This window comes from Oncorhynchus keta, chromosome 12 (assembly GCF_023373465.1).
Source record: "Oncorhynchus keta strain PuntledgeMale-10-30-2019 chromosome 12, Oket_V2, whole genome shotgun sequence".
NCBI classification, from domain to species: domain Eukaryota; kingdom Metazoa; phylum Chordata; class Actinopteri; order Salmoniformes; family Salmonidae; genus Oncorhynchus; species Oncorhynchus keta.
The window spans coordinates 33,630,718-33,655,660 of NC_068432.1; the positions used below are offsets into that span (position 1 = coordinate 33,630,718).

The 24,943-nt window shown below is 43.1% G+C and overlaps 1 protein-coding gene across 7 annotated transcripts in view; it reads right to left on the reverse strand.

Moving 5' to 3' along the window:
• LOC118370476 (calcium-binding protein 1) overlaps window positions 1-18,362 on the reverse strand; it is a 28,623-nt gene extending 10,261 nt beyond the window's left edge. For 2 of the 7 annotated variants that reach the window (XM_035755498.2, XM_035755497.2), the window contains exon 1: window positions 17,526-18,362. In XM_035755498.2, coding sequence (XP_035611391.1) covers window positions 17,526-18,218 — 693 coding nt within the window. In that variant the 5' untranslated portion in view covers window positions 18,219-18,362. Of the gene's footprint in view, window positions 1-383; window positions 552-3,440; window positions 3,857-17,525 lie in introns of those variants that run through there. The other 5 variants (XM_052458038.1, XM_035755510.2, XM_052458037.1 and 2 more) reach the window with 4 other exon arrangements.
• Between the last annotated feature and the right edge of the window lie 6,581 nt (window positions 18,363-24,943).

Below are 24,943 nucleotides of genomic sequence, written 5' to 3' on the forward strand. Positions count from 1 at the left end.
ATGATCGGTGTCAGTAAACGTAGGCAGAAAAAGTAATAGTAAACGCTATAGATAACATATAAAGAGCCAAACCAACTCTGCTAGGGTGAGTAAAATGGTCAGTGAGGTGTTCTCTCATTTGTGTCTGTAAGTAGCTAGCTAGCAAGCTAACCATCTTTAGCCAGTAAGCTTGGGTGCTTGGTTGGGACAAGCATGCATTGGCAGAAAAGCTGCAGAAGGCTACAATTCCCCATCGTTTATCAGTGCAATTTTGAAGGCCAACTAGCTGAAAAGGTTTGATAGGGTTTATAAAATGTTCCTTAGTTAGATTTTCTCTCATCTTGCTCTGGCTAGCATTAGTTGTTTAATCTTGTTGGTGCATAACTGAGGGAGAGCGAGCCTACCTTTTCATGTTGTTTGATCAAAAGAACTGTAAAGTTCCCAAATTTAAGACGACTCCCGTGGTATTTAGATATATGCAGAAATCCATTCAGGTGTATTTTGTGGCATTTGGCGAATGTGTTCTAATGGTCTAAAGTCATGCTGTTGCAACTTCCTGTAAACACACTGTCCAGTTAAAAGTGAATGATGGCAGGCCTGTGTGACAAATGGCTTATTTGCCTACTGTAGCCCTGATTGGCTATGGCTCACCGGTCTGCGTAGACTCCGGTCCTGGACAAGACAGACGTTTTTATTAGGTTTTATTGACTGCAGTGTCTTAATTGTCCAAACTTACGGACGCTTTCCCACTCTATAATGCTATAGAATTTCCACAAAAGCTGTATTTTACGTAATTCCCAAACATTCTAAGAATTTATGAAAACGTGAAAATGGCCATCTAAGTGCTCGCCTGTCAGAAAATATAACAAAATAAATAAAGTGTCATTTTCTTCCTGGGGGTGTATATGAACAGATTTTAATAAGATGTAATGTTGCTAAAATGCTGTCAGTTGATCTTTGAGGACAAATGTGAAAAGAGATGCATGCCAAGAGTGTGCAAAACTGTCATCAAGGCAAAGGGTGGTTACTTTGAATAATGTGTTTAACATTTGTTTTTTGGTTACTACATGATTCCATATGTATTATTTCATAGTTTTGATGTCTGACAATTATTTTACAATGTAGAAAATAGTACAAATAAAGAAAAACCCTTGAATGAGTAGGTGTGTTCAAACTTTTGACTGGTAAATTACTGTATCTCTATATGACATGCCTCTAATGTGAACTGATTCAGGAAACTAGGCATATGAATTTGTTCTTAATTTACCGACTTGCCGAGTTAAAAATTGGTTCAATGAACGCTTTTGTCTATTTCAGCTGGTCAATCTGTGTTGGTAATCCTGATGTACGTGGCTTTTTTTGTATGTAGCTGCATAAATGTTGCTCTCCACTGGAGGATCGAGTTTTGAAATCAGTGGAAATAGAGTACGATAGCTAAAGAGATGGGAAAACACATGTTTCCAGATTACGTCTTCAAACTAAGGACATTTGTAGCATGGATCGGTGACAGGGAGACGCGTCCATCATGCATGATGATGTATACGGGTAAGATTAGCTAGCTACATTTTCAGATATTACACGTTTCTAATTTTGACCAAGTGGTTTCATTTCAAGCTAAAGTGTACTGTTAGCTAGCGTTAGCTAACGTTAGGTGGCTGGCTCATAAGCTAACGTGATGTGTGTGATCGTACACGTTGTTTACCTAACTAGGTTCCTTGTTTACTTAGGTAGCTAGCTACATGTCTTAAGCTAATGTGTACAATACCCGTTGACTATGGCCAGTGTCAGTAAACATCGGCAAAAAAACAATGAAATTGTTGTAAGCAGAGCTGGTTAGGCTGTTTTCATGTTATCCAGAGGTAAACAAACCATCGGCCAGAGCATCAAGCGAGCGCTCTGAATGCAACAAGATAGGTGGGCATAAAGTTTAAGAGGGTGTGAACGATGCTGAATGGGTGAAGACGAAGAAGAGCTCTCTCACCGAAACACTAAAATGCCATTTTCTCAAAAGTGAGTTTACAAGTTTATCAACATTCAAAGCAGAATTATTTTCCCATTGTTCCTCAAATGCAGTGTATGATACCATTTTGTATCTCTGAGTTGGGTTTTGAGAATAAGGAGAGAGGGCACAAGGAGTATGAATGAGATTCTCCCCCTCTATCCCTGCCCATTTTCCAGACCCCCCTCCACACACACACACACACACACACTGCATTTGCCCTCCAATGTACATGACCTTCACACTCCATTTGTTACAGTGGCATTTCCAGTGCCAGCTCCTGCCCTGCTACACAGGGCACATCAGCAAGTGATACACGAAGCAGTGCTGATTATCTGATGGTCCATTGTGTCACCAACCTCTACTAATGTTTTTTTTAAAATGTATTACATTGAAATGACAGCTAAAACAATATTCTAATGTGAGAAGCAGTAACTTCCCTAGCTACAAGATGGCTTCAACAGTTGCTTGTCATATTGTACTGTACACGCTCAAGGATGTACAGCTGCTGAAGGGGATGAATCTCACTGATGCGTGGCGAAGCAATGCTCCCACTGAACATGAAATCCTGTCTTTACTGTGCAGTTACTAGATGGCTAAAGATCTATGGCTGTCATTGTTGATCCTTCTGTTAAATCACTGAATTATTGTTTTACATGGACTAATCATATACTACTGGCAGATAATGTAAACATCCCTTCATGATAAGTTCAATATATCCATTCTATAGTCCATTTATAGTACAATGAACATTAACTGGTACTATACTCCTGTCTGTTAAGATCAGGCTAAAATCCATCATGCTCCTGCAGGCATGGTTCAAGACTATAGCGCCACCTGTTGGTATGTCTGCGCCACATAATCCCCTCTGAAAATGTGAAGTGTTGATGCTTGACACATGTGGTTGATCATTACAGGAGCCTGCTCAGTGACACCACTCATCCCAGCTATCGGATTCAAGAACAACACAAGACACTGTCTACTACACTAAGGACTCCCACACAGTCACTCCAGTACAACTGTTTTATTCACATCTATGACAAATAAATATGTAAAAACAGTCACAATGTAGTCTTAATGCGTGGTAGAGTTCATATAGTCCATGTACAACTATACTGTCGTCTTCCTGTCCACAAAATATTTCAGGCTTCACAGTCGGTATTCTACGCTGGTCAGCTGACTATTTTAGTCCTTGAGGTTCAGTGGGGTTGATGAGACCATAGCATGAGACACTAGGTTGTCCTGTCTCCTCTAATATTCACAACTAGTCTGTAACAGCGAGAGCACAGCTCCTCAGACCAGAAGACTGACAGAGATGCCCCACAGTCAATGCAAAAAAAAATCCATGTCCAGTGTGGTCCAATAGCCTCCAGTCAAGTTAAGGACAGTGAGACAGACATGCACCACAGACAGTCAGGGGTTCAGGTGGTCCACAGCCAGAACACAGTACACAAAACCTTACCTTCTTGGAGAAGTGAGATTTGACTGAGTTCCCCATGGTAAAGTCCCTCTCGGTGTGTGTTGTGTGTCTAACCGTGTCTGTGTTAGTATGTCTGTATGGTGTGTGTGCATGTGTATGCGTGTGTGTTTGCATGCGCATGTGTTTCTATGCATGCATGGGATAAAGAGAAAGGAGGTTCAGTGGGTCACAAACTAAGACAAAAGGGAATTTAGGGGGAGAGAGAGACACAGAGAGAAAGAAAGAGCGGGAAAGTGAGGTTCCACAAGATCCACAGAAGACCTAGAGGGAAAGACACTGGGAGTCACGGTGAGAGAGGTAGAGAGGGGAGGTAAACTGAAATGGAAGAAAGCAAAGAAATGCAACAAAGAATGAAAGATCAGAGAGACAAAGACATGAGAGGGAGAGGAGGCAGGCATGCGTGTCTTAGCGAGATGCAAGCGCTCAAAGTAGAAAATGCAAGATTGCTTATTCATTAGCTCACCATCCTCTCTCTCCCTCAGCCTCTCTCTTTTTCTCCCTCCCCCTCTCGTCTCTCCCTCACTCTGTTGCACAGTTTCAAACCATCTCTACAAAGCGAGAGAGTGACAAAGAAGCTTGTTCGGACAAGCATATTACCTTCCCCGAGCAAGATACTGGAGACAGTAATCCAAACACACACACGCGCGCATACACTCGATTAAACACACTCACGGATGTGGGGCTGTGGAGCTAAAAATATAATGCACCCTCTCTCTCTCTTCCCCCTCTCTTTTTCCCTCCCTCTTTCCCCTCTCCCCCTTCTCTCTCCCACCTGTCTCCCCTCCTCTCTCTCCCCCTCTCTTTCCCCTCCTCTCTCCCTCCCCTCCTCTCTCTCTCCGCTCCTCTCCCCTCCTCTCTCCCCCCTCCTCTCTTCCCCCTCTCCCTCTCTCTCTCCCCTCCTCTCTCTCCCACTTTCTCTTACACACGTATGCACATACACAGAAGAGTATGTTCCTCACAAAGTAATTTTAAGCTAGAAGGGACAGTATTGAGATCAAAGCTCTACAAAATACACAAGAATTTAACATAAAAGGCATGTGGATGATGGACCACACACACACACATGCATACATGTACAACACACACCACAAATCACTGCACACTTGGTATATATCTGCAGGGTTCTGAGCATTTAGGCAATAAGCACCACATGTATGCTGATAGCAATCTATGCAATCACCTGCAGTGGCTGCCACTGGTCAATCGTTTCCCATAGTTACACACACCAAGGTCCTTTCTCTCGTCTATCCTCTACCTCTTTTATTCATTTATTCTTAGTCTGCCTCTCTGTTCAACTCCTGATGATTCATCCAGCCTCTCACCGGAGGCTCATTGTGAACATCAGAACACATCAGAACACATCAGAAATCAGACACAGGAGCCGTTGGCTCTCATAATGTCAGCCCAGTGTGTGCACAGGCATAACACACACACACACCTGTTTATGTGCCAATTCACATAAACAATAACGCTCACTGTGTTCACCTCCTGATATACACTCATCCATACAACATCCCTCTATATGTTCCTTTCATAACAAGGCACAGTCAGCACACAAAGGAAAGCATGCATTAGTACATTCATACCCACATTCACACACATGCAGACACATACAGTTTGCCACGGGAGAGACATGCCACTAATTCGAAGAGGACATTTGATGTTAATAATTGCTTTTGCAGTTTAATGAAGATTTGAGGTCAAAGTTAATCCCATTTGATCCAGTGCCATCTAGTGAGCTAAATGGCTTGGGAGAGGAGGGAGAGGAGTCTGGACTGGTAGGGCTGGTAGCATCATCTCTCATGATTCTGCCATGGCATGTCTTTTTTCTCATTCCATGTATGTACTATACTACAGTACTGTATGTGAGTGTGGGTTCATTCTGTAACCTCCATATGATGATGAATATATCTGCCTTTACAGTCCATTTTTAGTTCCTCATCCAATTGCCTATAATTATTACTGTATTATAATGCTACCTTAATATTCCCATCAATATTCACAAGTCAGACACAGATGTTCTTCAGAGATATTACATTAATAATGTACTTTATACCTTATATGTTAGTTTCATCTGGGGTAGATATTGAAGAATGGATGACCCATATGTCTGGCTCCTTATGGAGGAGAGAAGAGCCTGAGAAACAAATTGATTTGGGATGATGACCTTATAGCATCTGTATGTGAAAATCACCCGAGGAGGATTCAGTCAGTGACCTGTAAACAGCCCAAGTAGGGAGAGATTATGGTGATGACACACCATATCAACCCCCGAGTTGAAATAACAGCCTTTTTAATTAAAAGTCTGAAAAATGTATTAGGTTAAATAGGTTGTTATTTTTATGGCAATGAAAGTATCATCTTTCATTTGAAACTAATTTATTCCATGCTAGGAATAATTAAGTGAGAAGCTAATGAAAAGATTTCTCCTTTTTCTAAAGGAGAATGGATGGGGAGTAGTTTGCCGTCAACATTTCAAATAGCATAGCACATATTATCATGATACAACCTTAGCCAATATTACTATTCTCTTCTTCTGCCTCTTGCCTCTGTGTCCCCTTTCACTCTCTCTCCTTTCCCTGTTTCCCTGTCTCCCTGATTTCCTCTTCCAGTGGCTACGGACAGCCTCAAGTTCCCATGAATATTCATCATTAGCACTCACACACATAAACACACACATGCGCACAGACACACACGTCTTTACACAGTCTCTTGAATTTCACGGTCTAATCCTTCACATTTCAATGGGGATTTAACTGAATAGTGAAAATGTCTACCTCCTTCACAACCATCCATTAATGGACTGTATAAATAGCTATCTGTGGCTATAAATAGTCTTTGGGCTATACACATATTGAAGACAGAAATTACAGTTGATACGACAATACTTATACATGTATCATGGCAGCTTGTCCACACCTCCTTTTCACTTCCCTTTACCACCCAGTCCTTTCATTTTTCTCTCTCTTTCCTGTCATCCATGCTCTCTCTCTTTCCCGTCATCCATGCTCTCTTTCTTTTCCGTCATCCATGCTCTCTCTCTTTCCCGTCATCCATGCTCTCTCTCTTTCTCGTCAACCATGCTCTCTCTCCATTTTCTCTGCCCCCTCTTTCCCTTTCAGACCTCAAGGTCAGTATGACCTGGCAGGAGAGAGGGAGGGAGAGATGGAGAGGAAGACAGGGAATGATGGAGCGAAGGTCAGAGAACTAATAAAAAAGGGAAAGGAATGAGACTTACAAAGGAGAGAGAGAGATGACATTTGAAATGTCTATTCCTTTAGAACCTTGGGAGTGTAATGTTTACTGTTCTTTTTTTTGAGAGAGAGAGAGAGAGAGAGAGAGAGAGAGAGAGAGAGAGAGAGAGAGAGAGAGAGAGAGAGAGAGAGAGAGAGAGAGAGAGAGAGAGAGAGAGAGAGAGAGATATTCAGTGACTAGGAAGCATACCTCCACCAGCAGGAAAAGGAGGCTTTTACTGGAGAGGTTTCCTTGCTGTCACGCTCGTTGAAATGATTGGACCAAGGCGCAGCGTGCGTAGAGTTCCACATATTTTAATCAATTGAAACTCACCAAACAAAACAATAAAGCACAAACAAAACGTGAAGCTAACAGTGCTACTAGGCAACTATACATAGACAAGATCCCACAAATCGCAATGGGGAAAATGGCTACCTAAATATGATCCCCAATCAGAGACAACGATAAACAGCTATCTCTGATTGGGAACCATACCAGGCCAACATAAACCATTAATCACCTAGATGACCCACCCTAGTCACTATCACGCCCCAACCAACAGAGAATAAACAGCTCTCTATGGTCAGGGCGTGACACGTGCATTATCTCCAGAGCTGTCAAATGCTCCGTGACCAAGGAGCTGAAGGGGAAAAATAAAGTTATGTATTTTCCTTACATAACCTAGGTCTGTTAGCATGACTGCCTTCCCACATAGCTCAGAATCTTCCTCCTATTTATCCAATTCCTTCACTCTTTAAATTCCTGTCACCCCTGTGGCTGCTCGTATGACACACAGAGGTTGGGTTTGCGAACTGTGAATTTGCTAATGTGGGATTGGCAGGATCATTACCCTAATACACACACACACACACACACACACACACATCATTATCACACAATCACACACAGTTTATTTAATGAGTGTAACTTATCTCAAGCTGGGTAAACTGGATAAGAACCGACACAACCTGTTATCAAATACTGTTGTATACATAAATTAAGAGTTTATTTCCTAAAATAATATAGCCACCTACTTTTCACTTGTTTTTTCATCAGAAATGATTGCTTATGGGTACCTTCATGTGTGTGTAAAATATTACTGTTCTTAGAGTTTTTATTCATAGATTTGAGATGTTTATGAACATTTTTTATGAACATTTTTTTGCAAAACCCTATACTGTATTTACATTTGTTTCGCTGGAATGGAATGTTCGAATCCTGTATATTTGACTGTAATATGTGGTTGTCTCACCAAGCTATCTTAAGATGAATGCACTTACTGTAAGTTGCCCTGGATAAGAGCATCTGCTAAATGACACAAATATCAAATGTAACTGTTTTACATACAGATCTCATATTCCTGTATTTAATTATAATTTTTAAACATATTTGAAATATTGATTTCACAAATGATACGTTTGTATAGTTCTTTATTGAAAATGTAGTTATTTGTTACAATTGACTGTGTAAAACCTAGGAGTACTACTTATTTCTCTGAGAGTGAGGCAGATAAATAGCATCAAGTGATAGATTTTAAACAAATGCACTGCATGACCAAAGGTATGTGGACACCTGTACATCTCATTCCAAAAGCATGGCCATTAATTGTCAGCCCAATTTGCTGCTATAACAGCCTCCACTCTTCTGGGAAGTCTTTCCACTAGATGTAGGAACATTGCTGCTATAACAGCCTCCACTCTTCTGGGAAGGCTTTCCACTAGATGTTGGAACATTGCTGCTATAACAGCCTCCATTCTTCTGGGAAGGCTTTCCACTAGATGTAGGAACATTGCTGCTATAACAGCCTCCACTCTTCTGGGAAGGCTTTCCACTAGATGTTGGAACATTGCTGCTATAACAGCCTCCATTCTTCTGGGAAGGCTTTCCACTAGATGTAGGAACATTGCTGCTATAACAGCCTCCATTCTTCTGGGAAGGCTTTCCACTAGATGTAGGAACATTGCTGCTATAACAGCCTCCACTCTTCTGGGAAGGCTTTCCACTAGATGTTGGAACATTGCTACTATAACAGCCTCCACTCTTCTGGGAAGGCTTTCCACTAGATGTTGGAACATTGCTGCTATAACAGCCTCCACTCTTCTGGGAAGGCTTTCCACTAGATGTTGGAACATTGCTGCTATAACAGCCTCCATTCTTCTGGGAAGGCTTTCCACTAGATGTTGGAACATTGCTGCTATAATAGCCTCCACTCTTCTGGGAAGGCTTTCCACTAGATGTTGGAACATTGCTGCTATAATAGCCTCCACTCTTATGGGAAGGCTTTCCACTAGATGTTGGAACATTGCTGCGAGGACTTTCTTCCATTCAGCCACATGAGCATTAGTGAAGTCGGGCACTGTTGTTTGACGATTAGGTCTAGCTTGCATTCGGTGTTCCAATTCATCCCAAAGGTGTTTAATGGGGTTATGGCTAGGGCTCTGTGCAGGCCAGTCAAGTTCTTCCACACCAATCTCAACAAACAATTTCTGTATAAACCTAGCTTTGTGCATGGGGGCATTGTCATGATGAAACAGGAAAGGGCCTTCCCCAATATGTTGCCACAAAGTTGGAAGCACAAAATTGTCTAGAATGTCATTGTATGCTTTAGCGTTAAGATTCACTAGAACTAAGAGGCCAAGCCCGAACGATGAAAAACAGCCCCAGACTATTATTCCTCCTTCACCAGTATGCATACGGGCAGGTAGCGTTCTCCTGGCATCCGCCAAACCCATATTCGTCTGTCAGACTGCCAGATGGAGAAGCATGAAGCATCACAACAAAGAACACGTTTCCACTGTGCCAGAATCCAACGGCGGCGAGCTTTACACTACTCCAGCCGACGCTTGGCATTGCACATGGTGAGACTTGCGTGTGGCTGCTCGGTCATGGAAACCCATTTTATGAAGCTCCCGACGAACAGTTCTTGTGCTGGATGTTGCTTCCAATGGATGTGACTAATATAGCCGAATCCACTCATTTGAACGGGTGTCCATATACGTTTGTATATATAGTGGACATGTCTGTCATTGAAGAACGCCATACCATGATTAGACAGTGTGTGTTTTTTTTACCAACATTTCTCTTTTATTTAATTTTACCATGCACCTGCTCAGACAATGCCCCCTCCTTTTGCATGTTGTACCCAAATTTCTGAAAATGGATGCCCCCTCCTCATTCAATTCAATGTCTATTCCACCTTGGTTCATTGAAATGACGTGGAAACAACGTTGATTCAACCAGTATGTGCCCAGTGGGGAGTGTAATGATGAGTATGGAGAGTATAGTGTAATGATGATATCATTCATAACTGATGAAAATTGGTGTTTTATTTATAGCTATGCATGAATTCATATGTCTAGACAGGGATATTGTATTTATATCAGGATTTTCCTTTATTGATAGGAATCATTCATCATTAAACACTCATTATTTTCATGTCCAATTCTCACAATGCCCCATACTCATCACTTTCCTCATAACGCCCCCTCCTCATCACATTCCTCATAATGCACCCCTCCTCATCCGTTTATTCATAATGCCCACCAACTATTCCCTTTCCTCATAATGCCCCTCCTCATCTCATTCTTCATAATGCCCCCTCCTCATCCCTTTCCTCATAATGCCCCCCTCATTCCTTTACTCACAACGCCCCCCTCCTCATCCCTTTACTCACAACGCCCCCTCCTCATCCCTTTCCTCACAACGCCCCCTCCTCATCCCTTTCCTCACAACACCCCCTCCTCATCCCTATCCTCACAACGCCCCCCTCCTTATCTCTTTACTCATAATGCTCCCCTCCTCATCCCCTTTACTCATAATGCCCCCTCCTCATCCCTTTCCTCATAATGCCCCCCTCATCCCTTTCCTCATAATGCCCCTCCTCATCACATTCTTCATAATGCCCCTCCTCGTCACATTCTTCATAATGGCCCCTCCTCATCCCTTTCCTCATAACGCCCCCCTTCCTCATCCCTTTACTCATAATGCCCCCTCCTCATCCCTTTCCTCACAACGCCCCCTCCTCATCCCTTTCCTCACAACGCCCCCCTCCTCATCCCTTTACTCATAATGCCCCCTCATCACTTTCCTCATAACGCCCCCTCCTCATCACATTCCTCATAATGCGCCCCCTCCTCATCCCTTTACTCAAAACGCACCCCTCCTCATCCCTTTATTCATAATGCCCACCAACTATTCCCTTTCCTCATAATGCCCCTCATCACTTTCCTCATAACGCCCCCTCCTCATCACATTCCTCATAATGCACCCCTCCTCATCCCTTTACTCAAAACGCACCCCTCCTCATCCCTTTATTCATAATGCCCACCAACTATTCCCTTTCCTCATAATGCCCCTCCTCATCTCATTCTTCATAATGCCCCCTCCTCATCCCTTTCCTCATAATGCCCCTCCTCATCACATTCTTCATAATGCCCCATCCTCATCCCTTTCCTCATAATGCCCCCCTCATCCCTTTCCTCATAATGCCCCCCTCATCCCTTTCCTCATAATGTGCCCTCCTCATCCCTTTCCTCACAACGCCCCCTCCTCATCCCTTTCATTACAACGCCCCCCTCCTCATCCCTTTCCTCACAACGCCCCCTCCTCATCCCTTTCATTACAACGCCCCCCTCCTCATCCCTTTCCTCACAACGCCCCCCTCCTCATCCCTTTCCTCATAATGTGCCCTCCTCATCCCTTTCCTCACAACGCCCCCTCCTCATCCCTTTCATTACAACGCCCCCTCCTCATCCTTTCCTCACAACGCCCCCCTCCTCATCCCTTTCCTCACAACGCCCCCTCCTCATCCCTATCCTCACAACGCCCCTCCTCATCCCTTTACTCATAATGCCCCCTCCTCATCCCTTTCCTCACAACACCCCCTCCTTATCTCTTTACTCATAATGCCCCCCTCCTCATCCCCTTTCCTCACAACGCCCCCTCCTCATCCCTTTCCTCATAATGCTCCCCTCCTCATCCCCTTTACTCATAACGCCCCCCTCCTCATCACTTTCCTCATAATGCACCCCTCCTCATCCCTTTACTCATAATGCACCCCTCCTCATCCCTTTACTCATAATGCACCCTCCTCATCCCTTAACTCATAATGCCCCCTCCTCATCCCTTTCCTCACAATGCCCCCTCCTCATCCCTTTACTTATAATGCCCCCTCCTCATCCCTTTCCTCACAATGCCCCCCTCCTCATCCCTTTCCTCACAACGCCCCCTCCTCATCCCTTTACTCATAATGCCCCCTCATCACTTTCCTCATAACGCCCCCTCCTCATCACATTCCTCATAATGCGCCCCCTCCTCATCCCTTTACTCAAAACGCACCCCTCCTCATCCCTTTATTCATAATGCCCACCAACTATTCCCTTTCCTCATAATGCCCTCATCACTTTCCTCATAACGCCCCCTCCTCATCACATTCCTCATAATGCACCCCTCCTCATCCCTTTACTCAAAACGCACCCCTCCTCATCCCTTTATTCATAATGCCCACCAACTATTCCCTTTCCTCATAATGCCCCTCCTCATCTCATTCTTCATAATGCCCCCTCCTCATCCCTTTCCTCATAATGCCCCTCCTCATCACATTCTTCATAATGCCCCATCCTCATCCCTTTCCTCATAATGCCCCCTCATCCCTTTCCTCATAATGCCCCCTCATCCCTTTCCTCATAATGTGCCCTCCTCATCCCTTTCCTCACAACGCCCCCTCCTCATCCCTTTCATTACAACGCCCCCTCCTCATCCCTTTCCTCACAACGCCCCCCTCCTCATCCCTTTCCTCACAACGCCCCCCTCCTCATCCCTATCCTCACAACGCCCCCTCCTCATCCCTTTACTCATAATGCCCCCTCCTCATCCCTTTCCTCACAACACCCCCCTCCTTATCTCTTTACTCATAATGCCCCCCTCCTCATCCCCTTTACTCATAATGCCCCCTTCCTCATCCCTTTACTCATAATGCCCCCCTCCTCATCCCCTTTACTCATAATGCCCCCCTCCTCATCCCCTTTACTCATAACGCCCCCCTCCTCATCCCTTTACTCATAATCCCCCTCCTCATCCCTTTACTCATAATGCCCCCCTCCTCATCCCCTTTACTCATAATGCCCCCCTCCTCATCCCTTTATTCATAATGCCCCCCTCCTCATCCCCTTTATTCATAATGCCCCCCTCCTCATCCCTTTACTCATAATGCCCCCCTCCTCATCCCCTTTACTCATAATGCCCCCCTCCTCATCCCTATCCTCACAACGCCCCCCTCCTCATCCCTTTACTCATAATGCCCCCTCCTCATCCCTTTCCTCACAACCCCCCCCTCCTTATCTCTTTTCTCATAATGCCCCCCTCCTCATCCCCTTTCCTCACAACGCCCCCTCCTCATCCCTTTCCTCATAATGCTCCCCTCCTCATCCCCTTTACTCATAACGCCCCCCTCCTCATCACTTTCCTCATAATGCACCCCTCCTCATCCCTTTACTCATAATGCACCCCTCCTCATCCCTTTACTCATAATGCACCCTCCTCATCCCTTAACTCATAATGCCCCCTCCTCATCCCTTTCCTCACAATGCCCCCCTCCTCATCCCTTTACTTATAATGCCCCCTCCTCATCCCTTTCCTCACAATGCCCCCTCCTCATCCCTTTACTTATAATGCCCCCCTCCTCATCCCTTTACTTATAATGCACCCCTCCTCATCCCTTTACTCATAATGCACCCCTCCTCATCCCTTTACTCATAATGCACCCTCCTCATCCCTTAACTCATAATGCCCCCTCATCCCTTTCCTCACAATGCCCCCCTCCTCATCCCTTTACTTATAATGCCCCCTCCTCATCCCTTTCCTCGCAATGCCCCCTCCTCATCCCTTTACTTATAATGCCCCCTCCTCATCCCTTTCCTCACAATGCCCCCCTCCTCATCCCTTTACTTATAATGCCCCCTCCTCATCCCTTTCCTCACAATGCCCCCCTCCTCATCCCTTTACTTATAATGCCCCCCTCCTCATCCCTTTACTTATAATGCCCCCCTCCTCATCACTTTCCTCATAACGTCCCCCTCCTCATCCTTCTTGTCTTTCTTTATTTAATTGTTATTTTTTTTATTTAACTTGGCAAGTCAGTTAAGTACAAATTGTTATTTAAATGGCGGCCTTCCCCGGCCAAACCCGGATTATGCTGGGCCAATTGTGCACCTTCCTATTTGACTCCCAATCATGGCCGGTTGTGATACAGCCTGGAACGCCTCCCTCCTCACCCCTTTACTCACAACGCCCTCCTCCTCATCATTTTCTCATGACCCCCCCTCATCACTTTCCTCATAATGCCCCCCTCACCCCTTTCCTCATAATGCCCCTCCTCATAACGCCCTCCTCCTCATCCCTTTACTCATAGCCCTTCTATTTCAGCAATTCCTTCTGATGAAAATGAAAGTGAAAGTGTAGGCTCTGCCCTAATTTATGTGCTCTCTATCATCATAGCATGACAAATGGCCCAAGACGATGCCCAAGGACCAGTCAGCCCTTCCATCAAGGGGCCAACATCTTTCTCTACAGTATCCAGAGGACTGACTATTAAATGTGTGATAGAATAATACTATAGCGTCTATGTTTAGTATATATCAATAGAACTCTGAAGCTAGCTACAGTATATGGATGTATGATCTCTGTGGTTCCTTATAGTTGTTCAGAGTAATACTCTGCCCACCCCCACAGGTCATCACACATAGATGTGACCCCCTTCCTAGAGGCTTCCTTGACAGGTTTGATCTGATTGGATATCTTAGTTTTACTACCTTTTCGTTTGGTCTCTGAATTGGACAACAATTTATTTTGAATACAAACAAGTCATATCTGGTATAAATGGAATGAATGTCTGTTCTCTCATCTTGATATTTTCTAATTTCCTAGGCTTCTATGCCTCTGGCCTAGTAGGCATCTCTTAGTTCATGCTTTGTCTTGTAACTTAACCTTAGGACATATATGCCTAGAATTATGTTTTGTTAATAATGTCAGTATTGCCTTGTAATTTTTTAAAGCTTTATGCCTTGTATGTGAATCCATTCAATTTATAAAGTTATTTAATAATACTTGCATTTTGCCATCACTTCTCATGACCATTCCTTGTTCTTACACAGCTAAACGCCTAATGCTTGCTTGCATATTTTCCTCACGTGTGCTCCCTCTACAGCCTGTAGGTCACCAGGCGCACACCTGTCACCAGCGTTAGGCGCATAATGACACTCACCTAGACTCCATCACCTCCTCGATTACCTGCTCTATATATGTCACTCCCTTTAGTTTCTTCTTGTTCCTGTTCCTGTTCCATGTCGGTGCACTGTTCGTGTTTTCTTGTTTTGTTATTTTATTTATTAAATGTATTCACTCCCTGAACTTGCTTCCCGACTTTCAGAGCACATCGTTACAATTGTAATTATCTTTATGGAGTCAGATATAGTTTTAATAGACTTTGTCCATTAATTGAATAGTCTTATTACAGGTCGCATGTAAGGTACATATACACATATCAAATATTACCCTGCTACAAAAGCATGCTATTTATATGGATGCTTGAGATAATGTGTTTTCTTATGCAGGAATCCCTGCTTTAGTCACCAATTTGCAAACTGGCTTTGTCAGGTAGCGCGTTAGCCAAAGGATTTGAATATTTTTACTACCACACGAATGGCTGTTCTCCTCCACTCTCTCATAATCAGGTCTTGGGAGTGTTATATTTAGCTTCCACTGGCAGAGAATGAGTTCTGTAGGGAGACCTTGATGTTACATAAGAAAAATATGAAATATAGAATGTCAGTGGGTACATTCTCACTCCATATCAAAAGATTTATTCAAAGTATACTTGTGCCAGTGCCAATAAAAAATATATGATAAGATAGATATGATATGTAAATGTCACCTAATACATTATCACAACCAAAGATCCAAACACACGCATGCACCTATGTGCACACACAGGCAAGTGTACACACACACACACACACACACACACATCTTTGTATCAGACAAACAGAACATCTTGCAATATCTAGACAACACCACACAACTCTCATTTGACTTGAAACTTTGCTATTATGTAATTGGACACAAACACTGCATATCCAGTTATAGATCTGATCCTACTGAAATAGTCAGAGCTTTCTGACAAGTCTCTGACTTACAGTAACTAGCATCAAGTGACAGTCCCCTTGCATACTTTTTCTGCTCAAAAACTCCTCCAGCTGAGCAATTTCACAGCCAAGTGAGTGAGAAATAGACAGATATTGTCATTAAAGGTCCTTCAATATTCCCATTTCAAAGCACAATGACTGGATAGAGTGATAGAGGGCTACTGCATCGTGTCTCACTGTGGAGCAGATTGAGATACTGTAGGCACGATAGAGCACAGCAGTGCTGCATAGATTGGGGTTTGCTGCCTAGAACTCCTGTGACTGATTGAAGCTCTGGCCTTGTTTGAGTGAAGTTATTTCTGGCACACATTAACACATGGGAAACGTGTTGTCTCCTTCTGAGCTTTCTATCTCCCTTAGCACTGAAACTAATATCTCAGCGCCACGGGAAGAAAACAATGGATAGCCTATGGAGAGCAACAGAGGCACTATAGGAATGGGGTTATTTGATGAGGACTTTGAAGAGGACCTTTGTATTAGTAGAGGGGAGAGGGTAGATGGAGAGGCACACTTCTTTTGCCATCCACAATCACCTGTCTATCTTCCGGTGTACGGACCCAAAATCTGGCAAAGTTTATACCTTTTCCATCCGTAAACCTTGATGTGAGTGTGACTTACCACAAGTGTGTGTGTGTGTGTGTGTGTGTGTGTGTGTGTGTGTGTGTGTGTGTGTGTGTGTGTGTGTGTGTGTGTGTGTGTGTGTGTGTGTGTGTGTGTGTGTGTGTGTGTGTGTGTGTGTGTGTGTGTGTGTGTGTGTGTGTGTGTGTGTTCAGCACAATACAATTTCCACAGGATTGGAAAGTTGATCCACCTGCCATTGCTCAGGTGACAGACATGATGAGAGTATCCTTCATATCAACACACATGACAGTCTGCCACCCCCTCCATCAAACTAATTACCAGATACACAGATAAGTGAAATTTGGACTCAAAACATATCTACATTTTTGATATGGTCAGCTGGGGTGAATGGGTGTCAGGTCACATTTGGCTTGGGTTCCTGCTCTACCTGTCCCTCACGTTTGACCCTATCCTACCAACCTGACACTGTGAAGCATTCTCATTTTGTCATGCTTGAGCTGTCTAAACTATATAATCTGACCTGACCTATCGGCTACTACTCATATCTATCCAACGGTCTTGTTTCAAATACATTGGAATCTTTTAGGAAAAATCTTTGGGAAATGTTATAGTGCACTGTGCAGTTGGAAAAATCCATAATCCCAGCCTTCTGTTGTCACATCCTATAGCTATTGCAACTACCTGCTCTGAATGAAAGGTTCATCTTTAATTCTGTGTTATGAATTACTGTTTAATGGTGTTACACAACAAAACACATACGTGTTTATCCGTGCATAATAGAGCCTTAATGCCGAAATGCATTAAATGGTTAATTGTGTAAATTAAGTTGAATAATTTTGCATTTAGACATTATATTTCAAATTGACCCTTGAAATAAAAGTGAGTTTAGGTCGCCCGGCGTTTTTTGGCAAGTGCACATAAATTAATTGCCTATTGTGACTAAAAATCCCCCGTCTACTTGTTGAATCCTTGAGCTGATTTTGAATGTTTGTTCGAGAGTAAGCAGGCTAATCAATGTATTGTAGTGCTGTCTAGACACGGATTTACCTACCTGCCCGAAGACTGATTTCACTATCGGATGCAGATTGGAGTCATGTTCAGGTGGAGCTGTGCTGAGTCTTTTGGCGGTGCGGCTGGTAAGGGGACGGGGCACTGGCGTGGACGATACCGGTGGGTCAGAGTTTAAACTCGTGGACGACCCAGCAATTATTCTGTCCTTTGATTCAAAAAAGTACGCAGTGTCGTCGGATTGTTTTGTATAGGATGGAGTTGGCGAGGACCTCCGGTCCGGACGTGCGTTCCCGTGGTGATGCGCAGGCGGCAGGTCACATTTGGAGGTGTTGTGATGGTGGTGGTGTGGGTGGAGGTGTCTGGACGACTTACTGCGGTCTTTCCCACTGCGATCCATCCGCTCTCTCATTTCTTCCTGTCTGTAGCCGTCATCGTAGTGGTTGCTGTGTTGTTGTAAGTGGTGGGAATGTCCCCGTTTATCACCTCCATTCCTGTCTGTCCTGCCACCGGCATGCCTCGGTTGACAAAGCGGTCTGCGCGCGCTTGCCTCGCACTCATCGCTCCAACACGGCTCGCCAGGTACACCGCTACCTCCTTCGGGTTGATGATGGTTACTGCGGTGGCTGCGCGACCCATGATGCTCGGAATGATGTGCGGATCTGCGACTCACCGGTACCGCTGAGGATCTCAACAGAGAGGTCGTAGATTCGCTCTTGGGAAGAGAGGAGCTCATTGCCGTGTGCCGTTCTTTTTACCTTAATGTATTACTTTGTGCAGATACCAGGACAAGACTGAAGGTCGTGTGAAGACAGTTGCAGGTGCTGGGCATTTAGACGGTATACTGTGTAGTCAGGGCAGTCTATTGGATCCCCTCTCAGTAACCTATTCGTGCGTCTCTACAGCCCAGGCTACAGTGCAAATTAGGAACACCCACCCACTGCGAAATGATAAAGTTCTGAATGCCACCTGCTCGCTCTATTGTATAGATGCGAGGCTACGTGTCATACGAAGTGACGAATCAGTCGCTTCTATACACGCGCAGAACGCATCAGTGAATTTGGGTGGCTTTGGAAAGGGACTTTATAGTTGCCTGCTATGCGACGTGCCGTACACTGTCCTCGCGCAAAGTTCGTTAGGTCCCGCGTCACCACAGATTATAATGAATCGTAAAAGAACCGTATATCATTATAATTAGTCACTGCTTTACTCATTCACCCCGACCCCGGGGGGCCATGAGGTTGAGCATCACATGATGTGAAGCAAGATCATAGGTGAGAGGGGTACGACATTGTTTTTACTTCACTGCCTTACCAGAACAATTGTCAATCAATGTTTTTTTGTTCAGTTATTGATTAAAATACCTAACTAGAACTGCATCTCTTGGACAAATATTCCTATATTCATGTCAAAGTTAAGTACATTAGTATCAGCATGATATTCTCAATTTCATCAATGAACGGTTTTCCTCTTTTCCTCTCATCTTCTGTCTAGTAACTCTACGAGGACCATTAGGAATTGCCATTCTACCAGAGTAAAAAGCAACAGCCTGCATGGAATTCCGACCATACTCCCCATCCCCAGACCTATCTAACCATCTTCCAACTTTCCATCCATCCATCCTACTCTAAACATTTTCTAAATATATATCCGGTGAAACCCTGTTGCTCAATGCCATCAAAACAAAAATCTATATATTTATTTTCCTCCACAATGTCTAAATAGGCTATTACCACTCCTGTTGGCAGGTGGCTCTTTCTCAAGTGGCCTCTGTCTTTCTCTGGCCTCTCTCTCTCCCCTAGTGTTCTCCCTCCCTCCCTCCATCCTCCCTAACCCTAACTCTCTCTCTAGGGTAAACAGATGCTCTCAAGCTGAAAGTGGAGCTTATGTAACATTGTACCTTCACCTTTCAACCCCATCTCCATACATTTGTAATGGTCAAATCACATGTACAATTACTTAGCACTTCACCTTTTATAAAGGTTTTGTAGGGGATGTATCATTGGTTGTAATTGTGTGATTGCTTGCTAAATAATTGAGTTATATGTCTGTTATAATTCAATCAATTAGTTATTACTGTTTAATACCAATAAAAAAAATGCTCTAGAAACAAACTGTTTTTACAACTTTTGCAAAGCCTTTTTAAAGGGCACTTAAATGTGATGGGTATTTTGAACAGCACCATTTACTCATATGAGTGTGTCAAATGTATTTGTCTCAATGGAAATTGTAAAAAAAAAAAAAAAAAAGAATTAAAATAAAGAATAATCAATAATGAAATTCACTATACATTCTTGACCATACATATTTGGGTTGTTCCACCAATTTGGTCAAAGAAAACGTTTGATTTCACCTCATTTTTACATTCTGTCATACACTGTAAACCCTGAGGCATGTTTAACTCAAATACTTCTAGTAATTTGTACTCAAAGTAATGAAAAGTAATTATTACATAAAATGTTTATGTGGTAACTTTTTCCCCAGCATGCTCTACTGCAGGTTGATTAAAAAAATGTTTTTAATATCTGTGTTTTTGCATGTACATTGAGTGATTGATTTATTAAATGCTATGATACACAAAGATAAATAAAACAATTCTAACTAATCCAATTATTGAATTTGTGCACCCATTACTGAAATGGTTGTTCCAGTTTTGCTGGGTTAGGTAATTTCCTCCTACCATTTTTATCCCTGGCAGCCATTATGAATGCAGGTTGTGGATGAATACAAATTGCAACTATTGGATAACCTAACGCTGGCTGGATTCCAATATGAATTACATATCACGTTGCAAGACAGTATAATGCGATTATCAGTACATTTCAGGTACATTTTCCATGTTGCCCATAAATACTGGTTGGAAGATTTCTGAACATTTTTTGGAAAGTTTGTAGAATTTTGCATCCCTACTTGCAGGCCTGATGTGGCCTGTAAATTATGTGTTTCATGCCGCTGTATAAGGCCTTATGCTATATGTAATGGTTCAATTATAATGATAATATTCACCTAGGAACTCACTTGGTGAAGGCCACAGGACTGAAAATGAATTAATTCAACAACCATGTCTCTGTCACTAACAAATACAGTCATGTGTTGTTTACTCTACAATTCCGTTGAAAAGGCAAGGTACACTCGCAAGTTATTGGAAGTGTGGCTTAGTGGGGGCGTTACATTTAAGTATGCCTTACTCAAAAAACCTGCATTTGTATTACTCATATGAAGGTAATCAGTTTCCTCAAAATGTTTGAGTAGCTGTCACGCCTTGGTCTTAGTATTTTGTGTTTTCTTTATTTATTTGGTCAGGCCAGGGTGTGACATGGGTTTATTTTGTGGTGTGTTTTTGTATTGGGGTTTTAGTAGGTATTGGGATTGTGGCTGAGTAGGGTTGTCTAGGAAAGTCTATGGTTGCCTGAGGCGGTTCTTAATCAGAGGCAGGTGATTTTCGTTGTCTCTGATTGGGAACCATATTTAGGCAGCCATATTCTTTGAGTGTTTTGTGGGTGATTGTTCCTGTTTCTGTGTTTGTAGTCACCAGATAGGCTGTATAGGTTTTCACGTTCCGTTTGTTGTTTTGTATTGTTCGTGTTTTTGTCGTTCAATAAACATGTATGGAAATTACCACGCTGCATTTTGGTCCGACTCTCTTTCGACGGAGGAAAACCGTAACAGTAGCCAGAACGTCTCCGGTTTTACAGTGTAAGGAGTACACGTTCAACTTAATTAACAAAAAACATATTTTCCCATCTCAAGAGGTAAAAATAAAACTATATTATTTAAGTAAGTACCAAACAAAGTAGGGTTGGCGTGACGGGGTTGACGATTTCATCTTGTGACAGGGGGAATGGAAGCGTTTTGTGTGCGACAGAAGGACAAGCTTCATTTTTAAAATTTCATTATCAATACATTTCTAGCCTATCTATGGGTAACAGGGGACGTTTTATTCTCGACCCGCTGTCACGACTTCTGCCGAAGTCGGTTCCTCTCCTTGTTCGGGCAGTGTTTGGCGGTCAACGTCACCAGTCATCTAGCCATTGCTGATCTGATTTTTCATTTTCCATTTGTTTTGTCTTGTTTTCCCACACACCTGGTTTTCATTCCCTCATTACGTGTTGTGTATTTAACCCTCTGTTCCCCCCATGTCTTTGTGTGGTATTGTTTGTTTGTAAGTGCTTGTGCACATGTTGACTCGTGTGCATCGGGTTTTGAACCCAAGTTGTTATTTTCTTGATGCCGTTGGTTTTGGAATTAAACTGCTCCAGCTATTACCTAGTTCTGCTCTGCTGCGTCTGACTTCCCTGCCACCAGTTACGCACGCCTTACACCCGCTCAGTTTTCCAATGTGTCTATTGAAAAAAAATATTGAAAAATGGATAGTTTCACCATATTAAAACGAGAGTTCAGTTCACCTAACAGGCTTAACTTTAAACAGATGTAAATGGAAAGATGTAAATGAATCACTAATAACATTACATAAATAAATAATAATCTTCAGAATTGATTTTGTCAAAGAAACAAAATAGCTAGGACTTTACAATGATGGTGAAAACTTGGAGAAATGTTGGGGTTAAGTTGGTTAAAATCTTCCTAGAGGTCTGAGACGGTACACAGATGGACATGTCAAAATGCAGAATTTTGGCACTTTAGAAAGTCTTTATTCATATTGAAAAGGAGATTTACTGAATTATCTATATGGTCTATATTAAAGGGCTCTTCATTTAATATAACAGGCTTTCAAAATATTCAATATTGGTCCACAAATTCTACTTAAAATATCAAAGGGATGCAAAAGGAACTAATTTCATGGAACGACCCATTAAATGATAAACCAGAAGATCTAACAGGTGGGGGACAGTAGATCTGAAGCTCTTTATCAATAGCAGGTCTTCAGATAAAAAACATAATAACCAATTTCTGTTATGATTATGTAGCACATGGGGATGTGTGAAACTTACTCCTCAGCTTGAAGTGTCCCCACTTGCACCATGAAATAGCTAGCTTTCCACGTGGCGTGACTGGTAACGCGGTCACGTGTGCTAGCAAAGCAGTGCTGGGTTTGAGTCAAATCAGGTGTAAGTGGTACTTGCTAAGCAAGAGCGTGAAGTCATTTACAATTGCATCATTAATGAAAGAAGAACTAAGTGAGTGCTGAAAGTGTAGTCAGATAGCTGAAGTAAAATGTGACAGTATCTGTATGCCCATGGTCTTTACTCACACAACAGATGTCCAGGGATCCAGGCACATGTCAAATTCTGTTAATATATAGACACAATTAGACACACAACCCCTCCTAACTGTGCTTCAGTGTGCAAAGCTGAGAAGTGAGCCTCCTCTCCCCTGTCTCTTGGGAGTTTGTGTTTTCTGACATCTGTGTCTCTGTATCCCCTGCTCCAGGGATAGTCGGCAGAATGTCTTGCTTCTCTTTTCATTTCTTTCCCATGCATTCCCTGATTTCATCGCCTTCTTCTCCTGCTCTTGTTCCAGCTATTTCTAATTTTGTCATCCTCTCCCCTTCCCTGTCTTTCCTGTTTCTTCTCTGTTCTACTTTTTTGGTGAGAAATGTCACCAAATGTTGACATGTCACTCTTATGTATGTAGGCCTGATATTTATGGGGAGGAGGAGTTATAGATATTAAAACTTAACATAATAACATATTTATACCAGTGACGGTTAAGATTAGGAAGAACAATTTATATTAATGAGCATGATTTTATTTCTATTTCAGCCTATTGGATGACTGTCATTCATATTCCATTCACCTAGCTTAATGTAACATTGCTAGGTTTAGGCTACAGTATGACATTATACTCAAATTTGCCCTATACCCATCATTAGGTTGCTGGAACCTAGCCTTAAAATGAACATTTATAAAGTAAGTGCACAGGTCAAGGGACAAATTGGAGTAATCAAGGTGACAGCATAGCTGCGGGATGTAGAGGTGCTAAGGGGGCTGCAGCACCAAAATTCACTAAAATAGTGCACTAGGCCTTTATTACTCCTGTATGAGCAAAGCAAAATATTCATCAGAAGAGCGGGGAGAAATCTTTCTCTTTCGCTCTCTCTTTGCTGCTTCTCCTTAATTTTTGAAGAAATGAATTTGTTCAAATCAAATCAAATCAAATCAAATTTATTTATATAGCCCTTCGTACATCAGCTGATATCTCAAAGTGCTGTACAGAAACCCAGCCTAAAACCCCAAACAGCAAACAATGCAGGTGTAAAAGCACGGTGGCTAGGAAAAACTCCCTAGAAAGGCCAAAACCTAGGAAGAAACCTAGAGAGGAACCGGGCTATGTGGGGTGGCCAGTCCTCTTCTGGCTGTGCCGGGTAGAGATTATAACAGAACATGACCAAGATGTTCAAATGTTCATAAATGACCAGCATGGTCGAATAATAATAAGGCAGAACAGTTGAAACTGGAGCAGCAGCAGTCAGGTGGAATGGGGACAGCAAGGAGCCATCATGTCAGGTAGTCCTGGGGCACTGTCCTAGGGCTCAGGTCCTCCGAGAGAGAGAGAAAGAAAGAGAGAATTAGAGAGAGCATATGTGGGGTGGCCAGTCCTCTTTTGGCTGTGCCGGGTGGAGATTATAACAGAACGTGGCCAAGATGTTCAAATGTTCATAAATGACCCAGCATGGTTGAATAATAGTAAGGCAGAACAGTTGAAACTGGAGCAGGAGCATGGCCAGGTGGACTGGGGACAGCAAGGAGTCCTCATGTCAGGTAGTCCTGGGACATGGTCCTAGGGCCCAGGCCAGTTGAAACTGGAGCAGCAGCATGGCCAGGTGGACTGGGGACAGCAAGGAGTCATCATGTCAGGTAGTCCTGGGGCATGGTCCTAGGGCTCAGGTCCTCCGAGAGAGAGAAAGAAAGAGAGAAGGAGAGAATTAGAGAACGCACACTTAGATTCACACAGGACACCGAATAGGACAGGAGAAGTACTCCAGATATAACAAACTGACCCTAGCCCCCCGACACATAAACTACTGCAGCATAAATACTGGAGGCTGAGACAGGAGGGGTCAGGAGACACTGTGGCCCCATCCGAGGACACCCCCGGACAGGGCCAAACAGGATCAAAACTGTTCAACTATTTTATTTTTCTCTCGTTGAGTCAACTACTCACCACATTTTATGCACTGCAGTGCTAGCTAGCTGAATCTTATGCTTTCAGTACTAGTTTCATTCTCTGATTCTTTGACTGGATTGACAAAATGTCAGTTGATGCTGCAAGAGCTCTGATAGGTTGGAGGACGTCCTCCTGAAGTCATCATAATTACTGTGTAAGTCTTTGGAAGGCGGTGAGATCCAAGAGCCACCAAGGTTTTGTATTGAAGTAAATGTATCCAGAGGAGGACAGAAAATAGCTGTCCTCTGACTACACCACGGTGCTACCCTACAGAATGCTGTTGAGGCTACTAGAGACCTTCATTGCACTGTGTGTTTTAATCAGTTATTTGGT